General features: G+C 41.8%; 1 protein-coding gene across 1 annotated transcript in view; it reads left to right on the forward strand.

Annotated features, from left to right (window-relative positions):
• The first annotated feature begins 1,114 nt into the window (after nucleotides 1-1,114).
• kcnn1a (potassium intermediate/small conductance calcium-activated channel, subfamily N, member 1a) overlaps nucleotides 1,115-25,677 on the forward strand; it is a 53,940-nt gene continuing 29,377 nt past the window's right edge. Inside the window, exon 1 of the mRNA XM_080463826.1 lies at nucleotides 1,115-2,468. Coding sequence (XP_080319952.1) covers nucleotides 1,149-2,468 — 1,320 coding nt within the window. The 5' untranslated portion in view covers nucleotides 1,115-1,148. The remainder of the gene's footprint in view (nucleotides 2,469-25,677) is intronic.

Here is a 25,677-nt window from a genome sequence, read left to right on the forward strand (position 1 = left end):
TCCTTTAGCTATTATGGTCTTTATATACTGAAATCCGAACTTTCCATCACTACCTTTGGAAGAAAACTTTATTTGATTATATGGACATATAATCGTCTTTCATAGAGGATTATAAAGTACATTTAATCCAACTTTTCAATTATTACATGCATGTAATGATACTCCAGTAGTGAAGAATGGATAGTCTTCACTCCAGGAGCAGGATTTGATGGACAGCTGTCTGTCCTCTGGCTGCTTGACTTGATCTATTTTGATAATGTGCGTCTTCGCTCCCTCCGTGCTCCCAGCCTCCCTCTGTCTCCATCTAGCCTGCTTCCAGGCTGCTGTGACAGGAAAGTCTTCACCATCTTACCCAGAGAGATGCAGCAGCGGCAGGCAGCGGATCTCTCACAGCAGGCTGCGCGCCGAGCGCACACTCTGCATGCAGCAGCCTTTCAAAATATTTCTGCCTGGTAATACAAAACCAGGCATATCAATTATTAAAAAACCTTATACTGCAAGGCTTTAGCTGCGTGTCATGAGGTAATCCTTGCAGTCCTTTAGATTGCATGACTTTCTACTGCTGCGGGCCAACAAGTGGAAGTGTGTCTTGCATATAGAGCTTTTTTTAAAAAAAAAAAAATTTTATTCTTCCTCCTGTGGCTTTTAAAGTGCTGACACTTTGGGGTTTTTCAACAAGAGAGAAAAGTAATCATTCAGAGTCGGCCTTGAAGAATAGTGAGAATGTATTTGGGCGCAGCCTCATGTTTGACAGGCCAGGGGATCTGTTGAGGTGACGTAGCAGTAAAAGTGATTTCTGATTATGCAGGGTGGTTATGGCAACATCGGCAAACTGGATGTATTAGGTCCGCAGTGGATTAAGATGATCGACCATGCGCGCAAGATTGAAACACCTTCCTGCTTCTCGTGTAATCCCAACACCCTGAAGGAGCGATCGATCCGCTGCAACCTGTGCGCATGGCAGGCAATGGACCGATATTGAGTCGAAGGCGGTGTTTTGGCTGCACAGTGACGTTTTAAGGCAGGTCCTGGTCAAACCTACCAATGATACAAGTCGGTCCTATTCTGCTGGGACTGATCGCAATGAACGGGTGTCGGAGCTCTGCACGGCAAAGGAGCAACCACAGCGAGACGAGGCGATCAGGGGGATGCGGCATCGGTACGCGGGAGCTGTCCATCAGCACCAGAGCCCCGACGACAAGCAAGCGAGCAGCAAGCAGAGCCGAGAGCAAGTCGCTCCTGTTTTCAGCCTGCCGCCCCCGCCCTCTTCTCACCACCGAGACCGCACTCCGACCACCGCCGCTCACCGCCAGAGCCTCCAGGAGCTCCCCTGTGTGAGCCAGCCCTCACGGAGACCTGTTCGCAGCGGCGACCCTCTGCCTCTGGCGAGCTACGACACCATCCAGCGACCTTCACACCGGGGCGCTGAACCCGGCACCGGGCAGCCGGCGCACCTGCAGCAGGATCCCTGGGCCCCGGCCGGCTCTCACCAGCAGCCGCCGCCACCGCAATCAGAGAAACAGCCCGTTTTTCCGAGCTGCCACTGCAGTTTTTCTGAGCAGGAGGCGAGCCTTTCTCAAAATCAGCCCCATCCTGTCGACCGTCTCCCACCGCAGCCCTCCCCACTTTACCCACCGCCTATACCGCCGCCGCCAGCATCGTCCTCCTCTCTGCTCTTCTCCCGGGAGTCTAAAAGGGAGAATCGCCTCCGGAGGAGCGACAGTAATTACCAACAGGCGAGCATCGTGGAACGCTGCAGGGGAGGAGGAGGAGCAGGAGCGCACCGAGACCACAGGCAGTTGTTGCAGCAGCAGCAGCAGCAGCAGCAGCAACAGCAACAGCAGCAGCAGCAGCAGCAGCAGCAGCAGCAGCAGCACTGTCATTTAAGACTCCAACAGAGGGACCCCTCCCCTGAAGGAATCCGTGCAAACTCCCAGAAAGGGCGCTCTTTAAATGTATGTGAGTCAACCGAGGCTAGGAGAACATTCGAGTCTCAGACTCAGAACCTGCAGCAGCAGCAGCAGCAGCAGCAGCAGCAGCAACAGATCCCTCAATTACGGGCGCAGCAACAGCTCCTGGTGGGGAGCAGCTTGCCTATCAACTACTGCGCCAGCGGCTCAGGAGAGCTATGTAGGACTCACCAGGCTCCACTGCTGCAACAGCAAGAGCAGCTGCAGCAGCAGCGGCAGCAGCAACAGCAGCAGCAGCAAGGCGCACCGGGGCTCTGTCCCCAGCGTCCGCAGCACTGTGAACAAGACCGCAATAAGTCTGGGAGGATCGCCGCGCCAAGCGACCAGGCGCAGCCACACGGCCACGACTCCCGTCTAACACAACAGGCATACGTGGGGAACTCGTCTGCGACTGGCAGCAACAGCAGCAAAGACAGCCCCAACTACGGCTCCAGCTATCACCTGTGGCCCGAGAGCCCGCATAAAGCAGAGGAGAGGATCCGCATCGACCCCCATAAGGTATATTTTTCCACATATTTTCTCATGTGATTAGTCTCCAATGACACCCACAAACTGGCCTTAACATTTTTACTCAATGACCACGCCTGTCATATGATTTGTCATAGAGCTTTTTTTTCCCCTTTGCTTATGTGCGCGCCCTCGCGCGCGCGCGTGTGTGTGTATGTAAAGGAGGGGGTATTTGAGTCGTCATTCAGTGTTTTGGTGGTAGCTTTGCCAAAACGCAACGATGGAACTATCATCGTGCATGTAAGCCCGGTCATTGATATTTCTTATCTAACCTGGTGTTTGTTTCATTTGGTCGTACCAGCACGCGCATGCAGTGCATGCATTACAGGAAGGAAAAAAAAAAAGAGAGAGAAAAAAACCTCGCGACGGTGGAGACATACGCATGCCCGCTCCCACGCGCGCACACACACCTGTTCCATGTTGCAGTGTTGTTTCAGGTGCTCCCACTGAACATCTTCTAATGACGCTGCGCGGAGACTGAATTAGAGAAGAAGCGTTTGTTGCTTCCACAGAACAGAGGGGTATCTGAGCGGGGAGGATTTTTTAATATTTTGCCTTCCAGACAAGCGACAGAGCGCCTCATCATATGATGAGGCCTGTACCTGCCAGTGTGAGCATCCCTACTCATCAAACTCACTTCATACAGTGATGTGTTTCAAGCTGTGCATGGAATGATGCCCTTTCCCTGCTAACAGGAGACACTCCACCATAGCAGACACGCAACACGTACAGTCCTTAAGTGACAGTGAAAACCTCACAAGGGCTTTTACATTTGACCAAAGGAAATCCAACGGAACACGTCGGATTCTTGTGACATATTCTAGAGGGGTAAAATGAGTAAATCCCGCCCTGTACAAAATTGAATCATAGGTGTGATGACAGGTGGAGAGGTGTGCATGTGTCAGCATGTGTTAAAAGAGAAAAACAAAGAAGAAAACGCTCTACCGGGGGAAATGTTAAGCAGTCTGCTTTCATTCTCAATCCAATGAGCTCTACTGTATTTTCACTGGCAATAAGTGATATGAGAAAGTGTTACTGAGCTCACCATGTACATTTTGTTCTATCTTTTTAGAGGTGATTGGTTCACATTCTACATAAGGATGGAGAGTAAATTGTTTCAGTATAATTGGAGTCGAAGAGATAAGAGATACTAGAAAAATACAGAATCAAATGGCAAGGATATTGCAGAAAAAAAACAAAACATCACAGCACGCTGAGTGCAAAACCACCAGCTATCCCCTATAAAGAATCTGTTTAGTGAAACATAGCTAATTATTACTCATACCGATGGACAGATGGGCATTTGAACAGATGTTTATTTTGGGTGTGAAAGCTGTATTTTGAATATTTTACAGGATGGATTGTTTCGTTGCCATTGTTATTGTTTTTCCCTCCCTCCGTGTTTCGCTCCCTGTGCAGTCAAGATGAAGTTTTTATGTCACCGGATGAGAAAATAAGAAAAGAACGGGAGGCATTGATGAAGGTGCAGCATCTAAATAAGAGCACTGGACTCCTTTTTAACATTCCACCACTGTTTTCAAGTGGCTGAGCTGGCACTCGGAGTAAAAGGTGACACATCGAACCACCTTGACATGCCCGCTCTGAACTTGGCACAATTCTGGAGCATCAGCAAAAAATCAAAATGACACAAGATAATAAAACTTTTTTTCCTCTTTTTGTAACTCAAAGCTTGTTTTAGCAGGTTTTGTTCCAAAGGCGTTGTAGAAACTTAAACAAAGATTTTTGTGGCAGATTCAAATATTATGCAAACTTACAGATGAAAATGAAAGGATGAGTTTATCATTTGCAGGCTTTACATTTGTTATTATTTGCTGTATATATTGAGCTAAAGGTAAAGATGTGGTGCAGGACTTTTGCTCTAGTGAGTTTAAAAATCAAAGAAAGCATGCTGCCTGTTAGGAATATGTCATACTGTTATCTCATAAATTACAGCCCATGTTGTCATAATTATAGTGTTATCATACCATTATGAAGAGCCTCAGATCAACTGGGAAATAGTCAGAATACATACTGTTTAAAGCAGTTGGAACTTTTAACAAGCTTTATAAATTAATGGAAGTTTTCTATTGTGTCTTTTCCAAGGTGATCTGATGGTTAAATTGAAATGAAAGACTGGAAAATGGTGTTGAGATGTCAGGCCACAGCAGCATATCAGTGATCCTGACAAACATCTTGTGAATTTCAAGCGGGATTATGATGGCAAACTCTTACACATGAACAAAATGGAGTTACTGCCTTTCCTTTGTGTAGCAGCTCAGTTGGCACTATGACCAAGACATTTATTTACCACAACTATTACATAAAGCTGTTTCAAACAAGAAACTGGAAATCTGAAGAGAGAGAGAAAAAAAAAAATCTTACGAGTCCTCCCGTGACACAGTGCCTGAGTATCAAACGTGCTTCACTCGCTCAGTTCTGGCTGTGCCAAGTATTTTGATACGGCGAGACATGCTTATCTATTCATGGATATTTGTGGGATCGTGGTTACATCTTATTGACTCGCCTTTAATGAGACAGCCCCCTACCCCCGCTCCCGTTTGAAATCCCTTAAACAAAACACTTGTGACAGAACAAGCCTGATAAAGTGTATACGATTACAGTATCCCACAGCACGCCCTGCAACTCAATAGCTAGCCCACTGAACTGATGGCAGGTAGTACGATATTGTGTCCTGCCTCAATAACATTGTGCTTTGAAAGGTGCATTGCTGCCTCTATTGTGATAGGCTGTGTAAGTACTCTAATGCCTGCCACTTACTGCTATGGTGATATCCCCTGCAGGGACACTGTCGTACATAAACACTGGTGGATTTGCTCTCGTTTAACAAGGCAGATTTTTGAGGATACACAGACGTCGTGTCTGTGATGAATCACGTTACACACGGGCAGATTTGATGCCAAATCTTAACTTTGAAAGTCAGGAAAATACGTGCAAAACATAAACGTAGAGACAAGAAATAAGCGGGCTCTTTACCCTTTGGCATGTTTATGATTTGAAGGGGAATCAGACAATTTGAATTTGAATCAAACTGTAGCGGTTTCACATGTGGTGATCTTCAGATTATATGACAGATATGTTTTCAATAAGTTTTGGCTTTGTTATAAATTGTTCAACATATATTATTACAATGAATAATGTAAAATCATCCAACTGTTTTCTATACCAGCTTTATCTTACTTAGGGCCATGTGGCGCGAGAACTGATCCAAGCTGCACGCATGGGCGCACAAGTATAAGGGTGATCTCAGAGTTACCTTGAACCGCATGTATTTAGTTATATGTTGAGTTAAACATTTTGAGAAAACCCACTCATGCACATGCTAACTCTACACAGGAAAACTTGGAGCCTGGGATCGAACCAGGGTTTTACACAGTGAGGGCAAATGTGCTATGAAACGAAGTCATTCTGTTTAGAAAATTATGTTTTTTTTTTTTTTTTAATCCAATAAATAAAACCCCCAAATTATATTTGTAACTTAAGACAAATACAAACGAAATCAAGTCCCATCAAAAAGCCGGACTGAATAATTATATTGTGAATAACATAAATTATATTACATTTTAGAAATAATCCTAATATCTGGAACATTCAGCTCACAGCAAATGGAGAAAGCATATCTTCAGTTAAAAGAAGAATAAATGTGCCGTCTATCTCTACAACCTGTCACTTCGTTTGTGCAGTGCAACAGGCCTCTAAGCCGCTTTGCAGCAGCTCGGTGTGTTAATGTGTGTGTGTGTGTGTCGACGAGTGTCAGCCCACCTTTCGGGAGAACATAAGGTTGTATATGTCAGTGCAGAATGAATGGCTTCAAAGTGGAGCAAAGCTATTACGGTAAAGCATTTTGTGCAGCTCCTGCCAAACTGCAGTCCAACATGCGTATAATCACCCCATATGATCTGGGAAAGGTCAACTCAGCATATATCAAAGTGGCACTTGCAACCAACTTAATGTCTCGCCGATGCTGTCTGGAGGATTTAGCGTAGTTGAGTTTAGTGCTGGTTGTGAGTGGAAAAAAAAACAACCCTGTTTTTTAAATAGTAAATTAACTTGTTGGCAGTTTATTTTATTCACTGAAATCTCTGTGTTTAGTATTTTATTTTTATTCTTTTCCGTGGTTAGTTTCAAGTTGCGTAATTTACTTAAAGTGAGCCCTATCAGAGCACATGTGTCTTTTTAGCTGTCTTAATTGTCTAAATGAAGGAAAAAGCTGAGGTAATTGGGCTGCTGGCTCTCTTTAAAAGGAGGCAGTTTGTCTTATCAGTTGGGTGTTTGTGTTGGATCCATAATCACGCTGATGTAAAGTTGAATGCTGGAGCTTGGAACAATCATTGTAGACAGATCTGCTTACAGCAATATGATTTACAAGTGGGCCCGTGCCAGGAGAAACATTATGTTGATTTAAACTTTCTCTATCGGTCATCTCTCCGCTGATCTTACAGGGCCTCCGTTTTGTTTTTTCTCTCATTAGGCGTCCATGTTTCCACTGCCTTCTGCATTTGAGAATGCGAGGGCAGCCAACACCTTCAAAGTAAACACATCCCACTGAACAATTAAATGTCAGACAAGGGGCAGATCTCGGCTCACATCCTTCGTATGTGACGAAGGCGTGCCGCTGATGTAAATCTCTGATAACAAAGTCCATGTAGAGGTGTGAGCTCTAGGACCCTCTCAGTTTTGACTCCAGCCGGCAACGCGCAGGCTGTAAGTATGAACATGAAGCTCTTTTAATAATTGATTGCTGTTTTCCCTATTTTTATTTCTTTCTCCTTTTGATCTGCTGTGTTTAAGTGCTATGTTGCACCGCTGCTCTGAAATAGATTTGTGTTACCACGTGTGTTGCTATGGAGAGATCACCCTCTCTCACACTCTCTCTCTCTCTCTCTCTCTCTCTCTCTCTCTGGGGTGTTGAGTTTGGTCAAGGAACGATGTGTGGAACAAGATTATATTTTGGATTTACAAATCATTCTGTACTTCTACCTCTAACACGTTTAGAAGTACACACACACACACACACACACACACACACACACACACACACACACACACACACACACACACACACACACACACACACACACACACACACACACACACACACACGCCACCAGGCAGCCCTCACAAACACTGATATTACTGTAAGTGGTATTCAAATAGTGCTCCACTTGATATAGTTCACTCGCTTTGCGTTTCATTTGAGTGAGCCTGCACAAGGAGAGGTGTATTGAATTACTTGTGGTCCAGTTGAATACAAAGAGTGGAAAGAAAGCGTGTTGGGGGTTTCCTCAGTTGCTGCGAGCCTCGCCGCTTACTTACTCCAGACGTAGAGTCATAGCATGTTTTTACTCTGTCAGCAGTTCATGCGATTTGTAACTTGGCTGTTTGACCTTTTACAATGTTTCCCTTTTTCTAACGTGTGTTGTTTCATTTTTTAACTTTCTATAGCTTGCCAAGTCTCCACAATGGCTCTTTGCTTAATAAATGCCCGTAGTTCATTTATATGGTAATTCCTTCAAGATGCTGGCCAAGTGATGCCAGGCATATAATGTATCACTGCAATGCATATGCTTTATGGCTAATTAGGTTATTGATCTGAGGCTGTTCCTGCGTTAGGGCATGAGCACAACACAAAAGAGTATGTGAGTATGAGTAATGCAGCTGTAAGCAGATATTTGTCATTCATTATAGTGCTGGAGACACTCAGACATACAGTAATGGCTTCATATTGGTGTGCGCGCGCGTGTGTGTGTGTGTGCGTGTGTGTGTGTGTGTGTGTGTGTGTGTGTGTGTGTGCGTGTGTGTGTGTGTGTGTGTGTGCAGGTGCGCAAACATGCAAAAAAATTGTCGACATGCGAACTGACAGCCATTTCAAAATTGCCTGCTGGCTGTTTTCAAATATTTGTTGAACACAGTGTTTGGGGGCGTGGAGAGTGCAGTAATGAGATGTGAGACATGTGTGATTTCATCATACTTTTATCACACAATCGACTAACGCTTGGCTTACAGCCTGCCCTTTAAATTTCAAGCTTTGAAAGCCTCCCTTACCATTGTGAAATTTTGTACAGAGAGCGTTTGTTTTGTGTGGCAGTGTGTGTGCGGTACTCATGCATACAGTGTGTGTATGTTCATGATGATGATGATGATGATGAGGATGATGCAGTGCCACTCTCATTGGATATGCTGTTAGCTCTTTTTCTCATCAGGTCTTCCTATCCTCAGTTCAGAGTTTGACTGCTGATCCCCCGAGTAGCTGTACTACTTAATTTACTCAATCAGCCTCCTTTGGCCACTGATACATATTCAGCGAAGAATTAAAAGCCTTTAGATGATCTGCTGCTTGTGAGCCTTTCAGCTTTTTATAGAAAAAACAGTGTCGGTACTATTTATAAAGAATAAAGAAATGATCCCAGCATCTGATCAGAATGTATGTGTGTTTCTCTAATGTATGCAAATTACCACTGCATGTGCGTGTGTTCGTATCTCCAGCTATAGTGGCTCTTTGCCAGCACACAAGCTTTGCGAATCGAAACAGGACACGAGTTGAATGAAGCTGCTTTTCTCCGGCTTTGTCGGGCCGCCTTCGTTACCTCAAATCACCTAGCTGGAAAGAGTAAAAATAGCTATCAGTGACAATGCAGCAAAAGTGTGATCCGCCACCCGTCACCACACTGAAAGAGACAAGAGTGGCCGATTGTTGAGGGGTGTTCAAACATCCCATCTTTATGCTCATTGTGCCCCGAAAGGCTTTTACACTCTCTTTACACAATGTTGCTTTTTTTGTTTTCTTCTCGATGTGATTTTTTTTTTTCTCCAACACATTTTCTTTTCAACAGATGTTTTTGTTTCCCATGTAAAATATATTGTTATTCAGCATTTTGTGGAGCAAAGCCACCCCACTTTTAGAGTGAGCAGAAGAGAAGTCGTGTAAGACTGCAAGTGGAAAACCTCTGGGTAAACTTGTGTTTCTGGGTCTTTATCACCCTCCGAGGGTTCTCCAGCTTGGAGGGGAGCTTCGGCTGTATGAGGTGATGAGTTTTCCTCTCTCCTTCTCACCTTTAGGAATAACCGGGCAGTGTGGTGGCCTACAGATTAGATGAGCGAGCTTATGTTTGGAGTTTGCACAAAAAAAGCATGTAAAAGCAGTATGGTTTGTACCTTTGTATTCAGAGACCGTCAAAATATGTTTACTCCTTATGTATATTGGTTTTACTCCTTATGACACAGAGTTAAGAGTAATAAAAGCCAGATAGGTACCAGTTGATCGGAGAAGAAAGGATATTATGTGGATGGTTAAAACAAAGGATTTTTAAACAAGGAAACCATTGTTTGGTGCCTCACATGAAAAATGTCAGTTTATCTTGATTCTCATATATTGTATATACTTTATCTCAAAGTGAAGGCCTTGAGGCTTGTGAGACAAGCTTGCTAACTTTGTTGCTTTGAATGTCACTGCAGGTTCTTTCACCACCAAGTTGCAATTCAGCCACGACATTGTACAAAACGTCAAGTACAAAAACCAACTCGTGTAAAACGCTTCAAAAGATATCTTCTCAACCCTTCTCAAATCACACCAAAGTGTGGCTGGTTCACAGCATTAACCATCATGGTCATGTTGTTAATGCTGATCCTGTGGAGCAGTGGGACCTGTGTGTGTGTGCGTGCGTGCGTGCGTGCGTGTGTGTGTGTGTGTGTGTGTATCTACATTTGGTTACACTGTAATGTTTTAGCCAGTGTGGTATAAGTACGACAGGCTGCAGCGTTTCTCAGAAACAACCCGTGGATTTTCCGATGCAGGTAAAAATGCTTATATATACTATGATTCAGGGAGTCAGCGTAAATCATCCCGTAGCAATGTTTGAGGATTGTCACGGGTCCAGTTTTGGTGACTAACCTGCTGAGCATTATGCAAGATTGCTAAATGGTGCAGTAGCTGCAGACCAATAACATGTTTCATTAGATGTTTCGAGGTATGTCATCTGCTGCATGTGTTTTTTCTACCTGTATCAGCTGTTCATGATCATGTGGATGCGGCAGTCATGTCTGCAGCTGGGAAAGGTCACAATAAGTCTTTTTGGAAGACCTTCTGTAGGAATCCTCCACTGAATCACTGTAGGAAAGATTTGTTGTTTGAGACATAACATCTGGAACGATTCTGCAGCCGCACTAGTGTTTACACAGAAGTGTGTGTGTGTGTGTGTGCGTGTGCGTTTTCTGGGATTTATTCTGGAAGTCAACAGATAAGAAAAGATTTGAACATTATTGATACGAGGAAGCTGCAGCAGTTTTCCCTCCTCACAGACTCAGGTTGATTGTGGTTTCTGTGGTTCTCTGTGTGCTGCAGTTCTTTCATAGCTGCTTCAGCCTCCATTATCATCCTCCCTCTGACTGTTAACCCCTTAATCGTCCAACGGTCTGTGCGGTTCCCCTTTTGTCACTACCATTTTCTCTTTAACGCTTTCGTGAACAAATCGGCTTCCCAGCTCTCTCCTGTCTCTTTCTTTGAGAGTCCATTTTCAATCACTTGTTTCTGCTCCCTAGCCACCCCTTCTTCTCTGTCAGACTGAAAAAAAGCTTTTTTAAATAGAATCAATTTACACTAAAGGGCCCAGGGGGTATTAGAAAAGGCTGCACTTAATTTCGTAACCCAAAAAAAAGAAAAGAAAAAAAAAATTCACAAAGGAAAACTGCCGTAGCTTGAGGCCATTAACACAATTCTGGGAACTTTTATCTTGACTGTAGTACAGTATAGAGTGGGGTCTAGTTATGGTTCACCTCTCTGAAACTAGAGCAATAAAGTACAGTATGTATGTGTGCGTGCTCCAGCTTCTCTGGAAGGGTCTGTTGGTGAATATAAATGTGACGCTTTTCCTACCGGCCTCGGTTTCACTTCACCACAGGGAAAAAAAAGGAGAGGTAGTCCATTGCCAGATAAGGATATTCAATTAGCTGGAGTCAATGGAAGACCGCTGCAGCAGTCAGAGCGTGTTGGAGCCAGGCGACATACGGTAAGGGCTCTCTGTTAGAGTGGAGCAGCTATGAAACCTGATATCTGCTCATTTCATCTTGTCACTGTTTCAGTAACGTTCCTGCCGGAATGTCATGCAGGCGCATACGGTCTGCTTCGGTCGATATGATTTTTTCCCCGTTTCTACTCATCTCAGAGAGTAAATTGGAAACTATGCGAGAATAAACCTGTTTTCAGATCAACACAGGCTGGTTGTTATCGATGTGTATTTGCCCGAAGATTCACAAGCCAAAGCCTGTTAATGTTTTTCATCTGTGTTTAAAATGAATCCTTTACACAGAAGACGTGAGTTGAGGATTCATTTTGACCCAGAAATGTGAAGAAATGACACTTCCTCAGCTTCCCCATCACTCCGTCTTCCTGTCCCTTCTTGTCCTCTAGCTCCTCTTGTTGGCTTGTGTCCTCCTTCCATCATAAATCTCAAGGCGGATGTTTCCAGGCAACTCTCCAGTCAATCTTTACTGAGTTTGTTGTGCTATCGATCTGTCCTGTGCTATAGGTTGTCCTGGCTTCTCTCTTCACTATTGATGTTTTTGCCTCAGGGAAAGAAAGAATCTGCCTGTGCCTGAATTTACCGTGTGCTCGTTTTCAAATGACTTACAGTCACCTCACAAATGAAAATAGACATCGCCAGGCGTTGGCGTTTATACATTGACAGTGTTGTTGGCTCACATAGTGTCGACTGTAGTTTGATAAGAGGTGGAGGCGGAGACTGAAGGAATGTAGTTTAGGTTATAAGACGGGCTGAAACCACTTGAATGGTTGATCAGGCCAGTCATTCACTGGATGTTTCACGTTTGCATAAACTCTGCATATATTGGGTTTCCAGTAAGAATATTTCATCTTCTTTAATAAAAGACATAACCATCTAAGAGAGGGGTGTCCAACCTCGGTCCTCGAGGTTTAGCTCTCTCCCAGTTGCAACACACCTGATTGCAATGAGGGGCTCGTTATTGGGCTCTTTCACAACCTTGGTGATGACATCATCATTAGATTCAGGGATGCTTGAAGCAGGGAGGAACTAAAACATGCAGGACAGGGTCCCTTGAGGACCGAGGTTGGGCGCCCCGGATTTAAGAAATAACATTTCAGTCCAGTATAGGGATTCATTTCAAGACTTGAACGAGGACAATCTTCTGCTCCTCTTGCTCACGTTTTTTGTTTTTTTTCTTTTTCTCTTGATCAAAACAAGTGAAAATAACAAGCGAAAATGTCATTGCTGTTAAATTATAATGAGAAGGAGAAGCTTCTGTGCTGTTACAGAACAATGCATAACAATAGGAACCATTTTATTCTGTTTCCTAGGGCTATGTAGACATTTTATAGATTATATTATAGATCAATTACACTTGTTCAATTGTGTTTTTAACTTGTTAATACCAAACCTTTTTTTTTTATGTTTGAACGTGAGTATTTTATACCGGTCTTATTCTGATCTGTGGAGTCTTTTATTCAATTCGTAGTGTGTGTGTGTGTGTGTGTGTGTGTGTGTGTGTGTGTGTGTGTGTGTGTGTGTGTGTGTCATAAAGTCTCTCAACACTGTCATCTAAACATGACAAATGGGTTAAAGCAATGGCTACATGGATTTTGGTATTCTGCATTTCATTTAGTTGTGTTTGTAAGTAAGCGAAACTGGCATTATATATTCTCCTAGCTGAGGTTCTCATGTTTATCACGGAGTCAAATCATATGTCAAAAATGCTTACACTTACAATGCCATCTTTGTACATAAATGGATGCATTTGCAACTTTGTGAAGATGATGGATTATGTATTTTGAGTTGAGGTAAACTGACCTTCACTAAGTAGCTACTTCACAAACAGTCACTTAAAAGAACCAGGCTGTACTTTTGAGTGACATTTGTTTGAACACCAGAAGTGTAATTCCAAAACAGACTAGTGTTGTTTTATATACAAAAATACTTTTGCATTTGCACATCTTAAAATAAATATTTCCAGCTTTTGCATAATTAAAATAGGTTTCAAGTAACATTCTTGTTTTACTGTTTGTGCAATGACTGCTGTGGTGTTATCTTATTGATAATCTTAATAAAAAGGCAGATTTGTTTAATTAGTTGTCTAGTGGCTTTCAAAGGGATCTATTTGAGGAACCCCCAAAAGTCCTCTTCAGACACTTTTCTCTTCATTGTGCCTCGAACAATAAAATAAAAAATGTTCTTCTTTCATCCAGTAGTTTAAGTGTCGGAGGTTTTCATCTTCCACTCTCAAGGTTGATGGTTCCACCCCAGCCAACTCACTCTGTCTGCTGTTTATGTGTCATTGGGTAAGACATTAAACCCCAGATTGCTGCCAGGAGAGGTTAGACGCCTTGCTTGGCACCCAGTTCCATTGTTGTGTGCGTGAATGGGCGAATGTGACAGTCCCACCTTGAGACCGCTGAAGTGGTGAAAATCCATCGACCTGCCAGGCCAGAAACTTACATGGGAGGACTCACAAGAAATATTTCGAGGGTAGCATTGCGGTAGCCATTGTGGTCCTCTAGGAGGACACTAACATGGTCCTCTGAGCACACATAAGGTGAAACAGACAATCTTCTATGGTTTTAATGAGCTTGTGTATGTTCCCTGCTGGTATTTTGGATAAATAAGAAGAGAGATGCTGGCAGTGAGGGACCATTTAGGTCATAAATCAGCCAATGAGATAATGTTACATGATGTCAACACAGTACTCTCTCTCTCTCACACACACACACACACACACACACACACACACACACACACACACACACACACACACACACACACACACACACACACACACACACACACACACACACACACACACACACACACACACACACACACACACACGTGAGCGAAAGCTTGGAAAGTTAATTGTAACTGTAATAAACAGTGAAGTGGCGACTGTCAAAACTTGACCAGACCGTTTGTAAATATTTTCTCTCTCTCTCTCTCTCTCTCTCTCTCTCTCTCTCTCTCACTCTCTCGCTCTCTCTCTCTCTCTATATATATATATATATATATACGTTAAAACATTTTTGAATATTACAGTTAAAGATTACTTGATTTAACTGTTCATTTAATCGTGGTTATCTCCTTTTTAACTGCATGAAACTGAAAGTCAGATTTGGGCTGAGGCTGAAAAAAACTGAAAAAGAAAAAAACAAAAAACGCTAAATGATCTGTCACAAAGTCTAGTGTGTGGGACAAATAGGATCAACTGGAGAGATTAAGAAGAAGGGGTGCAACTCAGAACATACATCCCAATAAAGTCCGCAGAAAGAAGTCGTGGAGGGGCAGCTGAGGGAATGCTTGGCACCAACATGACTGCTTCTTTTAAAAACAGATCCATCATAAACAACACAAATGTTTCCTGACACGGTAAATCTCATTGCACATTGGTGTACACGCACTTCATTGATTGCTTACCGTGTGCAAAATCAAGTTCATATTGGAAATTAAATTCTGGTTTTGTTTAATGTGCCTGGGCTTTGTTCTTGGTCTATGGGCTTAAAAGAGTTAAAGAATGTTAAGAAATTGATAAAAGTTGATATCAATTTACTTTTTTTCATGTTACAGGTTGCATTTAACTCTGATGATCTGAGCTGAACCTCTTTACAAAGTTGACAACAGAATCTTGGGGACAAATGTATTTCAGGTTGTAGTTATATAAATAGTTTAAGGGACTAAATGAGGTTTATTCCCAGTGTGAAGCTTGTGTTCAGATTTGCAGGGTGAATCTGTTTATGGGATCAGGCTGGATAAAATCCTTTTGAAACGCAGAACTCATTTTAAAACTTCAAAGTGAAATCCAGAATTGAAATTTATCATTTCATTTATGAAGCGTCATCATCACTGGAGTCCCAAGCACATAGAAAATAGTCTGTGCATTAACATGAGCATGTGCCTGGAGGCTCCTGTTACGTAGATCTGCTCCAGTTTCTTTTGTTGTTTGAGCTCATTCACTGGTAACGTCAGAATGATGCGTTGGATGCTGCTGAGTATAACCCGGCTAAAATGTTTTCATACTAATTCAAACGGTGTGTTTATTCTCAGTAAATTTGGAGTAGAGTCAGTGTGTAATATGCTGTTATCGTCAGTAGAAATAGTTTGAATTCCTCACCTTTTGTCTAATTTGAATTAATTCCAAAATCGTTGTTTTCATCTTTCTAAACACAACACGCACACAAAAAAAATGAAGGATTGCTCTTTGAATGAATAGATGAAATACAAATCTTTATTTTTCACATAATCAAAATGTAACAAAGAAATTGTGAATGTAAATGTAAAGTTTTGTGAAAGATGAAGCTTGGCTGAAGCTTGGTTTTGGAAACTTGTCTGTGGTCTAAATTGCTGATCTCATGTACAGTGTGCTGTTGCTATATTCAGCCACCCCAACTGCTGCATGCAAGAGTAACACTTCTCAAAGAAAGTAACGTCTACTCTCAGGAATTAATCAGAATTTCATCTCTGCATAGGTGAGAGTCAGAGCCTGCTGTGGAATATCAGGTGCTTTAGTTTCACATAGCAGCCTCATAGGATAGCATATTCCCCTCTCGGTTGTGATACCTTTAGGGAATGGCCAAATGGTTGTCCTCGCCTTGGCCCACACAGCAGGTGCTCACTAGATGCGATATCCCACTCAGCGAGGCTCTGGGGAATCGGCCATGTGGCAGCTGTGCTTGCCGATCCTTACATGGAAGATTCATAATGGCGACTATCATCTGATCTGAGGTACTTAAACTATCAGTGTTCTGCCCACGCTTGCCCACCTGAAAGCTGTGCATCCACTTACTGCTGTTTAGAACATCTAAAAAGCCCCCCCCTCTCCACCGGTAGGCTCTGACTCTTATATCCCCTGGGGGGTGAAGTTAATGCCCCTCTGCCCCTTAAAACAGTGTTTTATATGCATTTGTTTTCCAATTAATCAAATTCTCAGATGTTTTATTTGTATTGTTTTATATTTTATTATGTATTCTCTAATATTACTGTCATCTATCTATCTATCTATCTATCTATCTATCTATCTATCTATCTATCTATCTATCTATCTATCTATCTATCTATCTATCTATCTATCTATCTATCTATCTATCTATCTATCTATCTATCTATCTATCTATCTATCTATCTATCTATCTATCTATCTATCTATCTATCTATTTTTGTTTCTTTGTTTCTTTGTTTCTTTCTTACCAATCTTATTTCAAGTAATAGTAGCTCCCAAAAAACCTTTAAAAATAATCATTCAGTAAATCTAGAGTAGAGTCAGTGTGTTATGCTGTTATCTTCAGTAGAAATAGTTTGAATGCACTCACCCTTTGTCTAATATGAATGATTTCCCAAATCTTGGTTTTCATATTTGTAAAAACAAAACAAACAAAATCTGAAGGAGGATTTCAATTTGAATGAATATATAAGGTACAAATCTTTATTTTTCACATAATCAAAATGCGACAAAGAAATGTTGAATGTGAATGTGGAGGTTTGTGAAAGAGGCAAATATGGCCTAAATCACTCAAAGCTTTTAGTTTGTGTTGGAATGTGTGAAGTACAGGATCTACCTCTTTGTAAGAAGGTTATGAGCACAAATCCAGCATTAATCAAGCAATCACTCATAAAGGGACAAGATTTAGAGGCAAATGGGGCAATACCGTTGATTAGCTGAAATCTAAAGGACAATTTCAAGTGCTAATTAGTTCAACAATGAATGCTCTCCCAGTCCTGTTTCCATGAACAATGTCGGATAACAAGGAGTAGGCTTTATGGAGGCATGGGACATTAACATCGACCCTGAGAACATCAGGCGGGACACATTCGTCTTATTTACCTTCATTCATCTCACCTGGAATTCAAACCACGGACAAGAAAAGTTCACTTTCTGAATGACATTTTCTCTGTTCTTTCAGTCTGTTACAAACATGTACTTGCCACCTTTCTGTAGTGATTCACACTCCTTGATCACAATGAGAACTTAGTGGTTCTAGTGCAGACTTGGTGGCCTTTCTGTGAAGTGTTTGCATGTTCTCTCTGTGCATACATTCATTGTTTTCTGCTTACTCCAGGTTGAAATCATACATAGGTAAACTGTACTAAGTTGTGCCGCAGATGTGAATGTGTGTCTCAAATCACTACAACCAGTTCATCAAAAGTGATTCATTCAGAAAGTTTTACAAAACTGATCAGAGCATGATTGGACTTCCAGTCCTGAATTTCCACTGACTGAACTTTAACAAAGTCCCACAACACAACTCTTATTTGTGATGTGGGAGACAAAGAAGGTTTCGCTTGGCTGGACAAAATATTTAAAAACCTTTTACTTTGAACATAAAAAAAAAATGCTTGGTTTAAAATGAAGCAATGCATATTATTGGAACATCACTATTTTTTTTTAAATTTTATTTATTGAAATTTCACAGGTAGAATTGTTCAGTTGTCATGGTCTGTGATCATTTTTTTCTTTTTTTTAGATAAGAAAACAAAAACAGCAAACTAATAAAAACAAAAAAGGAACAAGCATAACCAGACAAGATTACTTAAAAAAGAAGTGAAAAGACTGAAGTGGAAGTAAGTAAAAGAAAAAACAAACAAACAAAACAAAACAAAACAAAACAAAACGTAAAAAGAACAAAAAAACCACACGCACGCACGCACGCACGCACGCACGCACGCACGCACGCACGCACACACACACACGCACACAAAAACAACAAAAAAAAATCTCCCAAAACATCAAAATCCATCCCTATGCCTAAGGGATCCCTATCCCTAAACATACAGGGGAGGGGGTTTGGTGTCTGCTCATAGTAGTCATTGTCTGCTCAATTAGTTGTCAGATTCTATGGCCCCGTTTACACGACAACGTTTCACATGACAACGCCTAATCCGTAAAAAAAAAGAAAAAAGGAGTGTGTTTACGCTGCAGCAGTGGACACAGGGACAACGATGTAGTTAGTATGCCGGGCCACAGGAGGGCGCTGGCTTGATTTTGTTATGAAACTACACAGACGTGTGTGCAGAGAACAACACACTATAAACGTGAAAAAAATGGAGAGAACACGACATCCGCATGGACTGATGACGCATCGGATGCTATCAGCGGTGAGTCTCAACTGTTAAACTACTGATCTGGACAATAAAACTAGAATACGGACCGTGAGTCGTACCACTACCTGCCGCCATGTTTGTTTACACCTGGATGAGCAGAAGGAAGGGGAGAGATATGCGCATGCGTAAGACCACTCCGTAGCTTCTGTCTCTGCAGGAGGGAATAGTGACCGTGAAAGAATCGTTCCACCTTGGGATCTGGATTAAAAACTTTGCGGATACAGTGGATCCACACACCGGTGTCGTGTAAACAGACCCCCCAAAAAGGAAGGAAGTTTTGCGGATACGCACGTATGTGTTGTCGTGTAACCGGGGCCATCATTATTTTACACTGATTATAGCATTGGAATTAAATAACTGCATTAGCTCCAAAGTATTATTTAGGCCATTATAGGAGAGTGATAGTTTCTGTTTAAGCCTACCAGGATAAGGTGTGGTACACATATGCACACCTTTTTAAATAGGATGAATGAATAAAAGAACATGCAACATCAAAATTAATATGTTGTTAGTGTTTTTGTTTTTTTTGTCCCTGTGTTGGTTTGTATAAAAAAACAGTAGTGATTGTATTTTTTTTTTTAAATTTCTGCATAAAATCCAGTATCCACAAATGTGAGGGTTCATGTTCAGTTTTACATACACTGAACGACTTAACTGAACATGCAGTGTCTCTTGTCTTCGGCTCTTATTAACAGGGTATTGCAGGTATCACGACATGCGGAGTGAGTGGAGTGCATCTCTGCACATTTACCTGCCTGAGAGCTCAGCTGAACAGGGAGATTCGTTCTGGAACGAAACAGCACTGACTCATGCATCACTGAGCTATGCTTAAGAAGCTCTCTTGCATATAAACACGGCTACACTTTCTTTCACTATTGTGTCATTTATGAGTGTTGTTTTTGTTGGGTTTTTTTCTTGCCAGAAGTGAATGTACAAAACACTTAAAGAGTTCTGAGTGGCCCTGCAAGCCCATTTTCTTTGGGCATCCATCTTTAGTTAAGTGACATTTACCAGTCGTGAGTCCTGCAGATGCCTTCATTTTAATCATTTAATGACCACATTTCAATGACACTGTGGCTTCATTAGAAAACACTGCCACAACTCAGCCATCATGTGAAGAGATTGATGTGGGTCTATTTTTGTCAGAAGTTTTGCTTGTGGTGATTGGATGATGAATGGGCTTTAATGGGAATGTCGTGTATTTTGTAACCCTTTTGTCTGATTGCTATTATTCAAGAGCTTTCAATGTCTGACATGGGGGTCACTTCCCTCAGACAAAGCTGAGCCTCCTGCTCCTTTCCTCAATCTTCTTATGCTTCATTGGGAATGTGAACAGGAGCATCTTAAGCCTTGGTCTGTTTACATTTCGTCATCCTGGCAGCAATGTACATCTGCTTCGTTAGCTTTATGATGTTGATTTCTGGATATGTTGAAATGGAAACAAGAGAAAATGATGATATACGCAGCCTGTGATGGTCACGTATCATGTCTGCTTATTCAAATTGTTCTCTGTTACGAATCTTTGTACGAATACAGGTGTGTGGTTTAAATATTCCCTTAACTGTAATAGTTCGGAAAATCATACATCAGCCTTTCTTTGAGACAACATGAAAGAGTTCCGGGAGAAGAAAAAAGGCTATAAATTACTGTTCTACATAATTAAATTACCAGGATTTGCTTGTCAATAGAAGGTAGCTTTATTTCTTTGTTTAAGTTGTGAAGCACAGTTTCAGGAGACAGGCCCCTCAAGACATTACAGGATGCAGGGGGTTGTTAAGTTTGTGATATTATTGGGAGGCAGTGGTTCTGTTGGTAGATCAGGTTATCTTCCAATCGCAAGGGTCTCTTCCATCAACTTACGCCGTAGATATATTTTTACTTGTGTCTTTCTTTTTTTTTTTTTGTGACTCCTCAATTCCACATTTCCATCTCGCCAAGCTTTCTGAGAATCCATGATCATCATAGGTGTCTTTCTTTATTTTCAATGAGTCTTTCAAAAATTGTTGTCCTCACAATGGTTGCATTTTATCTGTCACCGATGGCTTTTATGAATGGGTTAATAGTGTATACTGCTTATAGTGTATACTGATTACCGAAGCAATGAAAAAATGCACCTCTCTGTCAGTGGAGTAATTAAGATGTGAAAAGAAAAAAAAAGAAGTCTTCATTTCCCTTAGTTGGGAAATATGCAACTATAGTTTGGGTCATCTGAGAAGGAAAATTAATAAATTGCAGTTGAAGTGTTTTTGTAACACATCACACAACACATCTGAACAAAAAGTGGAAGCTGTTAAATAAACACCAAGGAGTTAAGTCATAAGTATTAAGTTAAAAAAAATCTTTTACCATTGAAGTATACAGAAAGTAATCCTGTAAAAACTGTACTTATAAGTTCATAACGAGACTAAATGTGGTTATTTTAGTTTCACTTTTATCTTGAATGCACTGCAGTTTATGTGGGTCAATGTGATTTCCATACAGCCAGTTTAAGGTGCAATTTGTTCACCATTATATTGGGATCAGCCCATCCTTTATGGTCTCGCCTCAATCTACAAATCAAGTTTCTAACAACCCTCGCCTTTAATTTGCTGGAAATTAAAATTGTTCCTAATGAGGCAGTAGGCGTCCCGGAGGGAAAGTAACCCCCGCATCAGTTCTAGCCCCAATCTCCCCAGGACCTAGTTTGGAAGACACACACTCATGCCTGCACATGCGAAATAACCTTGTTGGGTCCTAATTATAAAAGCATTGTGTGTCTGTTCAGCATGGTGCATTATTAGTCTGAACAATAACATGTTCCCACCGGCACGTACCTGTGTCCTTCTGTGTCCACTGAGGTTTGCTCTTGTTTTTGGTTAATTTTTGAAACGAAAAGAAGAAAAAGAGGGCCAGTGTGGAAGGGAACAAGGCTGAGTAATTGTCTCCATTATCAAAACTACCATCTTCTTTTAACTGCAGGTTGTGTGAAGAGTGACTGTGACACATATTTCCTTTGATACTAGACGTCTATAGTAACTGTAGCCACATACCCGGCATTAATCATGCATTATTCGCTTGCTGTGAGGAGAGAAGCTTTCCTGTTTTTAATCTGATGTGCGAACAGTTGTAATATCCTCCTCCTCATTCTCCTTACTTTGCTTTTCTCTTCTATTACAGTATATTTTTATGTAAATAAACAACATCCAGCTAATTGTGGCCACATTATGTTTTAGATGATTCACAGGAACAGTAAATGTGTTTTTTAAATGGCGCCAGCATGGAGCTTAATGCTCTGAGCCAGTGTGATTGTTCTGTATCCTATATGTGTTGTTTTTCTTGCCTCATTAAAGGTTATAGTATCCCAGAGGCAAGTGCAGTGGTAAACCTTAGGTTGTCACCCTTTATTGTGCATAGATTTTATGTCAACAAATAATAATGGCAAAGATTTCAACGGACCTGGACTGCACCGTTAACCTTCACAGTTTGTCTTCACTCAGTGGAATTTTATTCTTACTTTATGGTTTGAGATGGCGGTCGTGATGGGTGAGGTTTTTAAACACGGTTATATTTCAAACTGTGTGGGTATTTCATCTGGTGGCAGAGAGAGAGAGAGAGCGAGGGAGCGAGTGAGAGAGAGAGAGAGCGAGGGAGCGAGTGAGAGAGAGAGAGAGAGAGAGAGAGAGAGAGAGAGAGAGAGAGAGAGACAGAGAGACAGAGAGACAGAGAGAGCAGATGGGAGTGACTCGTTTTTATATATATATATATATATATATAGTTATGAGGATATTTGAGCACCTTGAGAAGCAAAGCTTGGTAGAAGCCAGTTTTCATTAGTCAAAAAAACAACAATGGTCTATTTTAATCGAGCAGACAAAGTCCCAGTCTCACGCTTTGAAATACAGTGAAATTCAAATTCAAACCAATGTCTAAGGTCAAAGATGAGGTCTTATTAACTATTGATTAGTCAAGATTATCCCTCAGCATTTATAGACATTAACGTTTATTAAAAGAGGAGAGTTTAAACATAACCAAATTGATGTTGGAAGGTTGACTAAGTGTTACCAGATGCTCTTAAATCTCCCACCCTCATGTAATGTAACTTACAATGAGCACATGTTATGAGTGATTGTCTAAATGGAATCATGTAGATTTGGGTTAGAAGCACTTAGAGTGCAGTGTCCTTATATGGCGAAATGTTAACATGTGAAAAAAAACACGTTAAAACTCCTGCTGCCAGCTGTTATAATATATACTATTACTAGACCTGAAATAAAATCTTGCCCCGCCAAGTATACTATAATACCATACCATAATATGTGACATAACTTCTGTCTGTTGAGCTTAGCAACACAATACATGTGGGATTATTGTGATGTGATTTTCAAGAACTCACAGACGATCTGTAAAATGGAAAATGAGGACAATAGTCTCTTTGCCTGCCTCCTTTTTTTTCAAAGGTCGCCACCAGGGGCTTTTCGATATATAAATACTTGGTGGGGCAAGACTTTACTTCAGGTATAGTGACACCACTGAATGCCAAAGGGAAGTGGGTGCACAACTGTTTTGCCACACCATTATGACAACAATAAAAGTGCTGATCCCGTGAGAAGGTTGTGCACCGGAATTAGGCGATCCCCCCAAAATTTTTTATTAAATTAAAACCAAAAAATAAAAAATCAAGGAATTGAACCCGGGTCTGCTGTTTCAAAGATGAAAGCATTCTAAAATGAAAGCATTTTAGAAGGCTTTGAAAGAAACCTAAAAAAAAAGAAAAAAAAGAAAAAATTACCTGACATGCTAACTACATTGTTTGTTTGTTTTTTTTTTTTGCATTTTTGCTGTTTCCGTGTAAACTGACATTGTTTTCAACATGCTGCTTTGTGAATTGTACAACTTTTCTGAAACAACATACAAACACAAAGCTTTCACTGAAATTGTTGTGTAAACGTGGCCTTAGAGGGACACAACCTGAGGATGGTAAAAATCACAGATCACATTAAGTCTCGTGTCACACTATTAATATTGAAAGCTGTATGCATGTAGGATGCTGTAGCGGCACAGCTACTTGACTCTAAAAATACGCCACAAGGACCTTGAATGGGCTGATGGATGTGATCTGCCAACTGTAAGAGATGTAAGCCATCACTTTGGCCTGTTGCAGCCTTCATAATGTTTCCCACTGAACAATATGCACAGCCAGACATGAGTAGTTGTGGGACTGAAAGTGTCTGAATAAATGCATGAAGGGAAAACACACTTGGCAATGTACATTTCATGCATTTCGGCACGTATACGAGATTCAGGGCTTGTCCCAGACATATATGAAATGCTCACTTCAGTGCACATCAAGCTGTTGTCCTTACATTTGCTGATCGCACCACTCGCACAGTCAGTGAGATCAGCTGGGGAGGAGTGAAGAGAGAGCAATGAGACGGGAAGCATCGCGCCGCAACATACATAAATGTGGTCTTACTCTGCAGCAACCAGAATCCTGAAAATAACACAGTACTGTCGCCTTTTTGCAGACTAACCTATTGGCCTAATAAACTATTCTAATATTCATGCATTTCAACAGTGTACAACTTGAAAAATGACAAAACAAATAACTCAATCCCCAAAAACTGAGAACCAGTCTCAGTACTCCGCGAAAGAATATCTGAATGATTGAATATTCAGGACCAGCCCGGCCGAGAAATTTCTGGGTGTTATGTGAAAATTTTAAACATGGCCTTTGATTTCAATTGCTGGGATTGCTGTGTCTTCATAAAACACTTTCCATAGTTCGAGCTTATCCCAGACAAGAGTAGAAGCAGCCATTATTTCACAACAGACATCCCGACAGAGATATAAGGGTGTGAAGTATAGTGCGATAAGACCGGGCTCAAAGAGGCTCACCTTTCCTGCAAGATGACAAGTTTTAAATGATGGTGTTATTTCTCAAACTTGGTACATGTGAGGTGGCAACTTGTTTTTTTGTACACTTGATGCTTCAATAAAATTAAGCATCACATGTCGTATGAGATGGAGGGTTTTTCTTAATGAATGTGGGGGCTGCTGCAGCCACTGGTTTTCCCCTCCCTCTGTCTTTACCAGACCTGAGTAATGATCCGCATGCTGGTCAGGGATGGACGGAAGAGCCCCTGATGCCTACTGGCCTGTCAGAGAAATGTGACAGTGTCTCGTGTGCCGGGACAAACTGGAGAGTGTAGCCTGCAGCTCTCAATCACTCCGGGGGCTGGCAGAGACACCTCCAGGGAGCTGTCCTCCCTCTGTTTCATGTCTCTTTCTCCTTTCACCTCTCTATCCCTCATGTTGCCTCAGTTTCTGGATCCCTGCCTTGTTTTTGCTGCTTTCTTTCTCTTTTGTGATCTTTCATGTCAGCATCTGTCTGCCACTCATAGATTTCACGCACACTTTCTCCCCATGCTTGTCTCGCTGTGGCACGCTGTCTGCATCGATATCCGACCTAATCCAGAGTCTGGCTGAAGCTCAGCTTGTTCAGCAAGTTCACACACACGCACGCACGCACGCACACACACACACACACACACACACACACACACACACACACACACACACACACACACACACACACACACACACACACACACACACACACACACACACACACACACAAAGTCAAACTTTGGAACACCGTTCCACTTTTAGAGTATTTAAACCATCCAAACTGAATCACAGTATCCCAGAACAACCCTAAAAAAAAGAGGATTTCTATTAGATTTGAGCCGGCTGAAAAGTGAGACAGTGAGAGAGAGAGACAGGGAGAGAGAAGCAAGACGGAGAGTTGCCTTAATTTAAATTGTTCTGCACTGAGGCTTTTCAATTTGATTATGAGTCTCCATTTCATACAGCCTGGATGCACCGTGCTATTCAGAATGAAATTGAGCCGTTTGTTGGCTGGACAGGCAGCCTCCCTGTGTCCCTTCTGTGGAGGCACCAGGGACGACAAGGGCAGGCTGGCCCACCGTACCCTTCCACCACGCTGGTTTAGTCTGGTTGCAAGGGAAATGCATAAAGCTAAGAAGCTTGGGTAGCTGGCTAAGTGGGCGAGAGTATGGAATTGATTGAGT

Source organism: Lipophrys pholis (assembly GCF_963383615.2).
Source record: "Lipophrys pholis genome assembly, chromosome: 1".
Classification (NCBI taxonomy): domain Eukaryota; kingdom Metazoa; phylum Chordata; class Actinopteri; order Blenniiformes; family Blenniidae; genus Lipophrys; species Lipophrys pholis.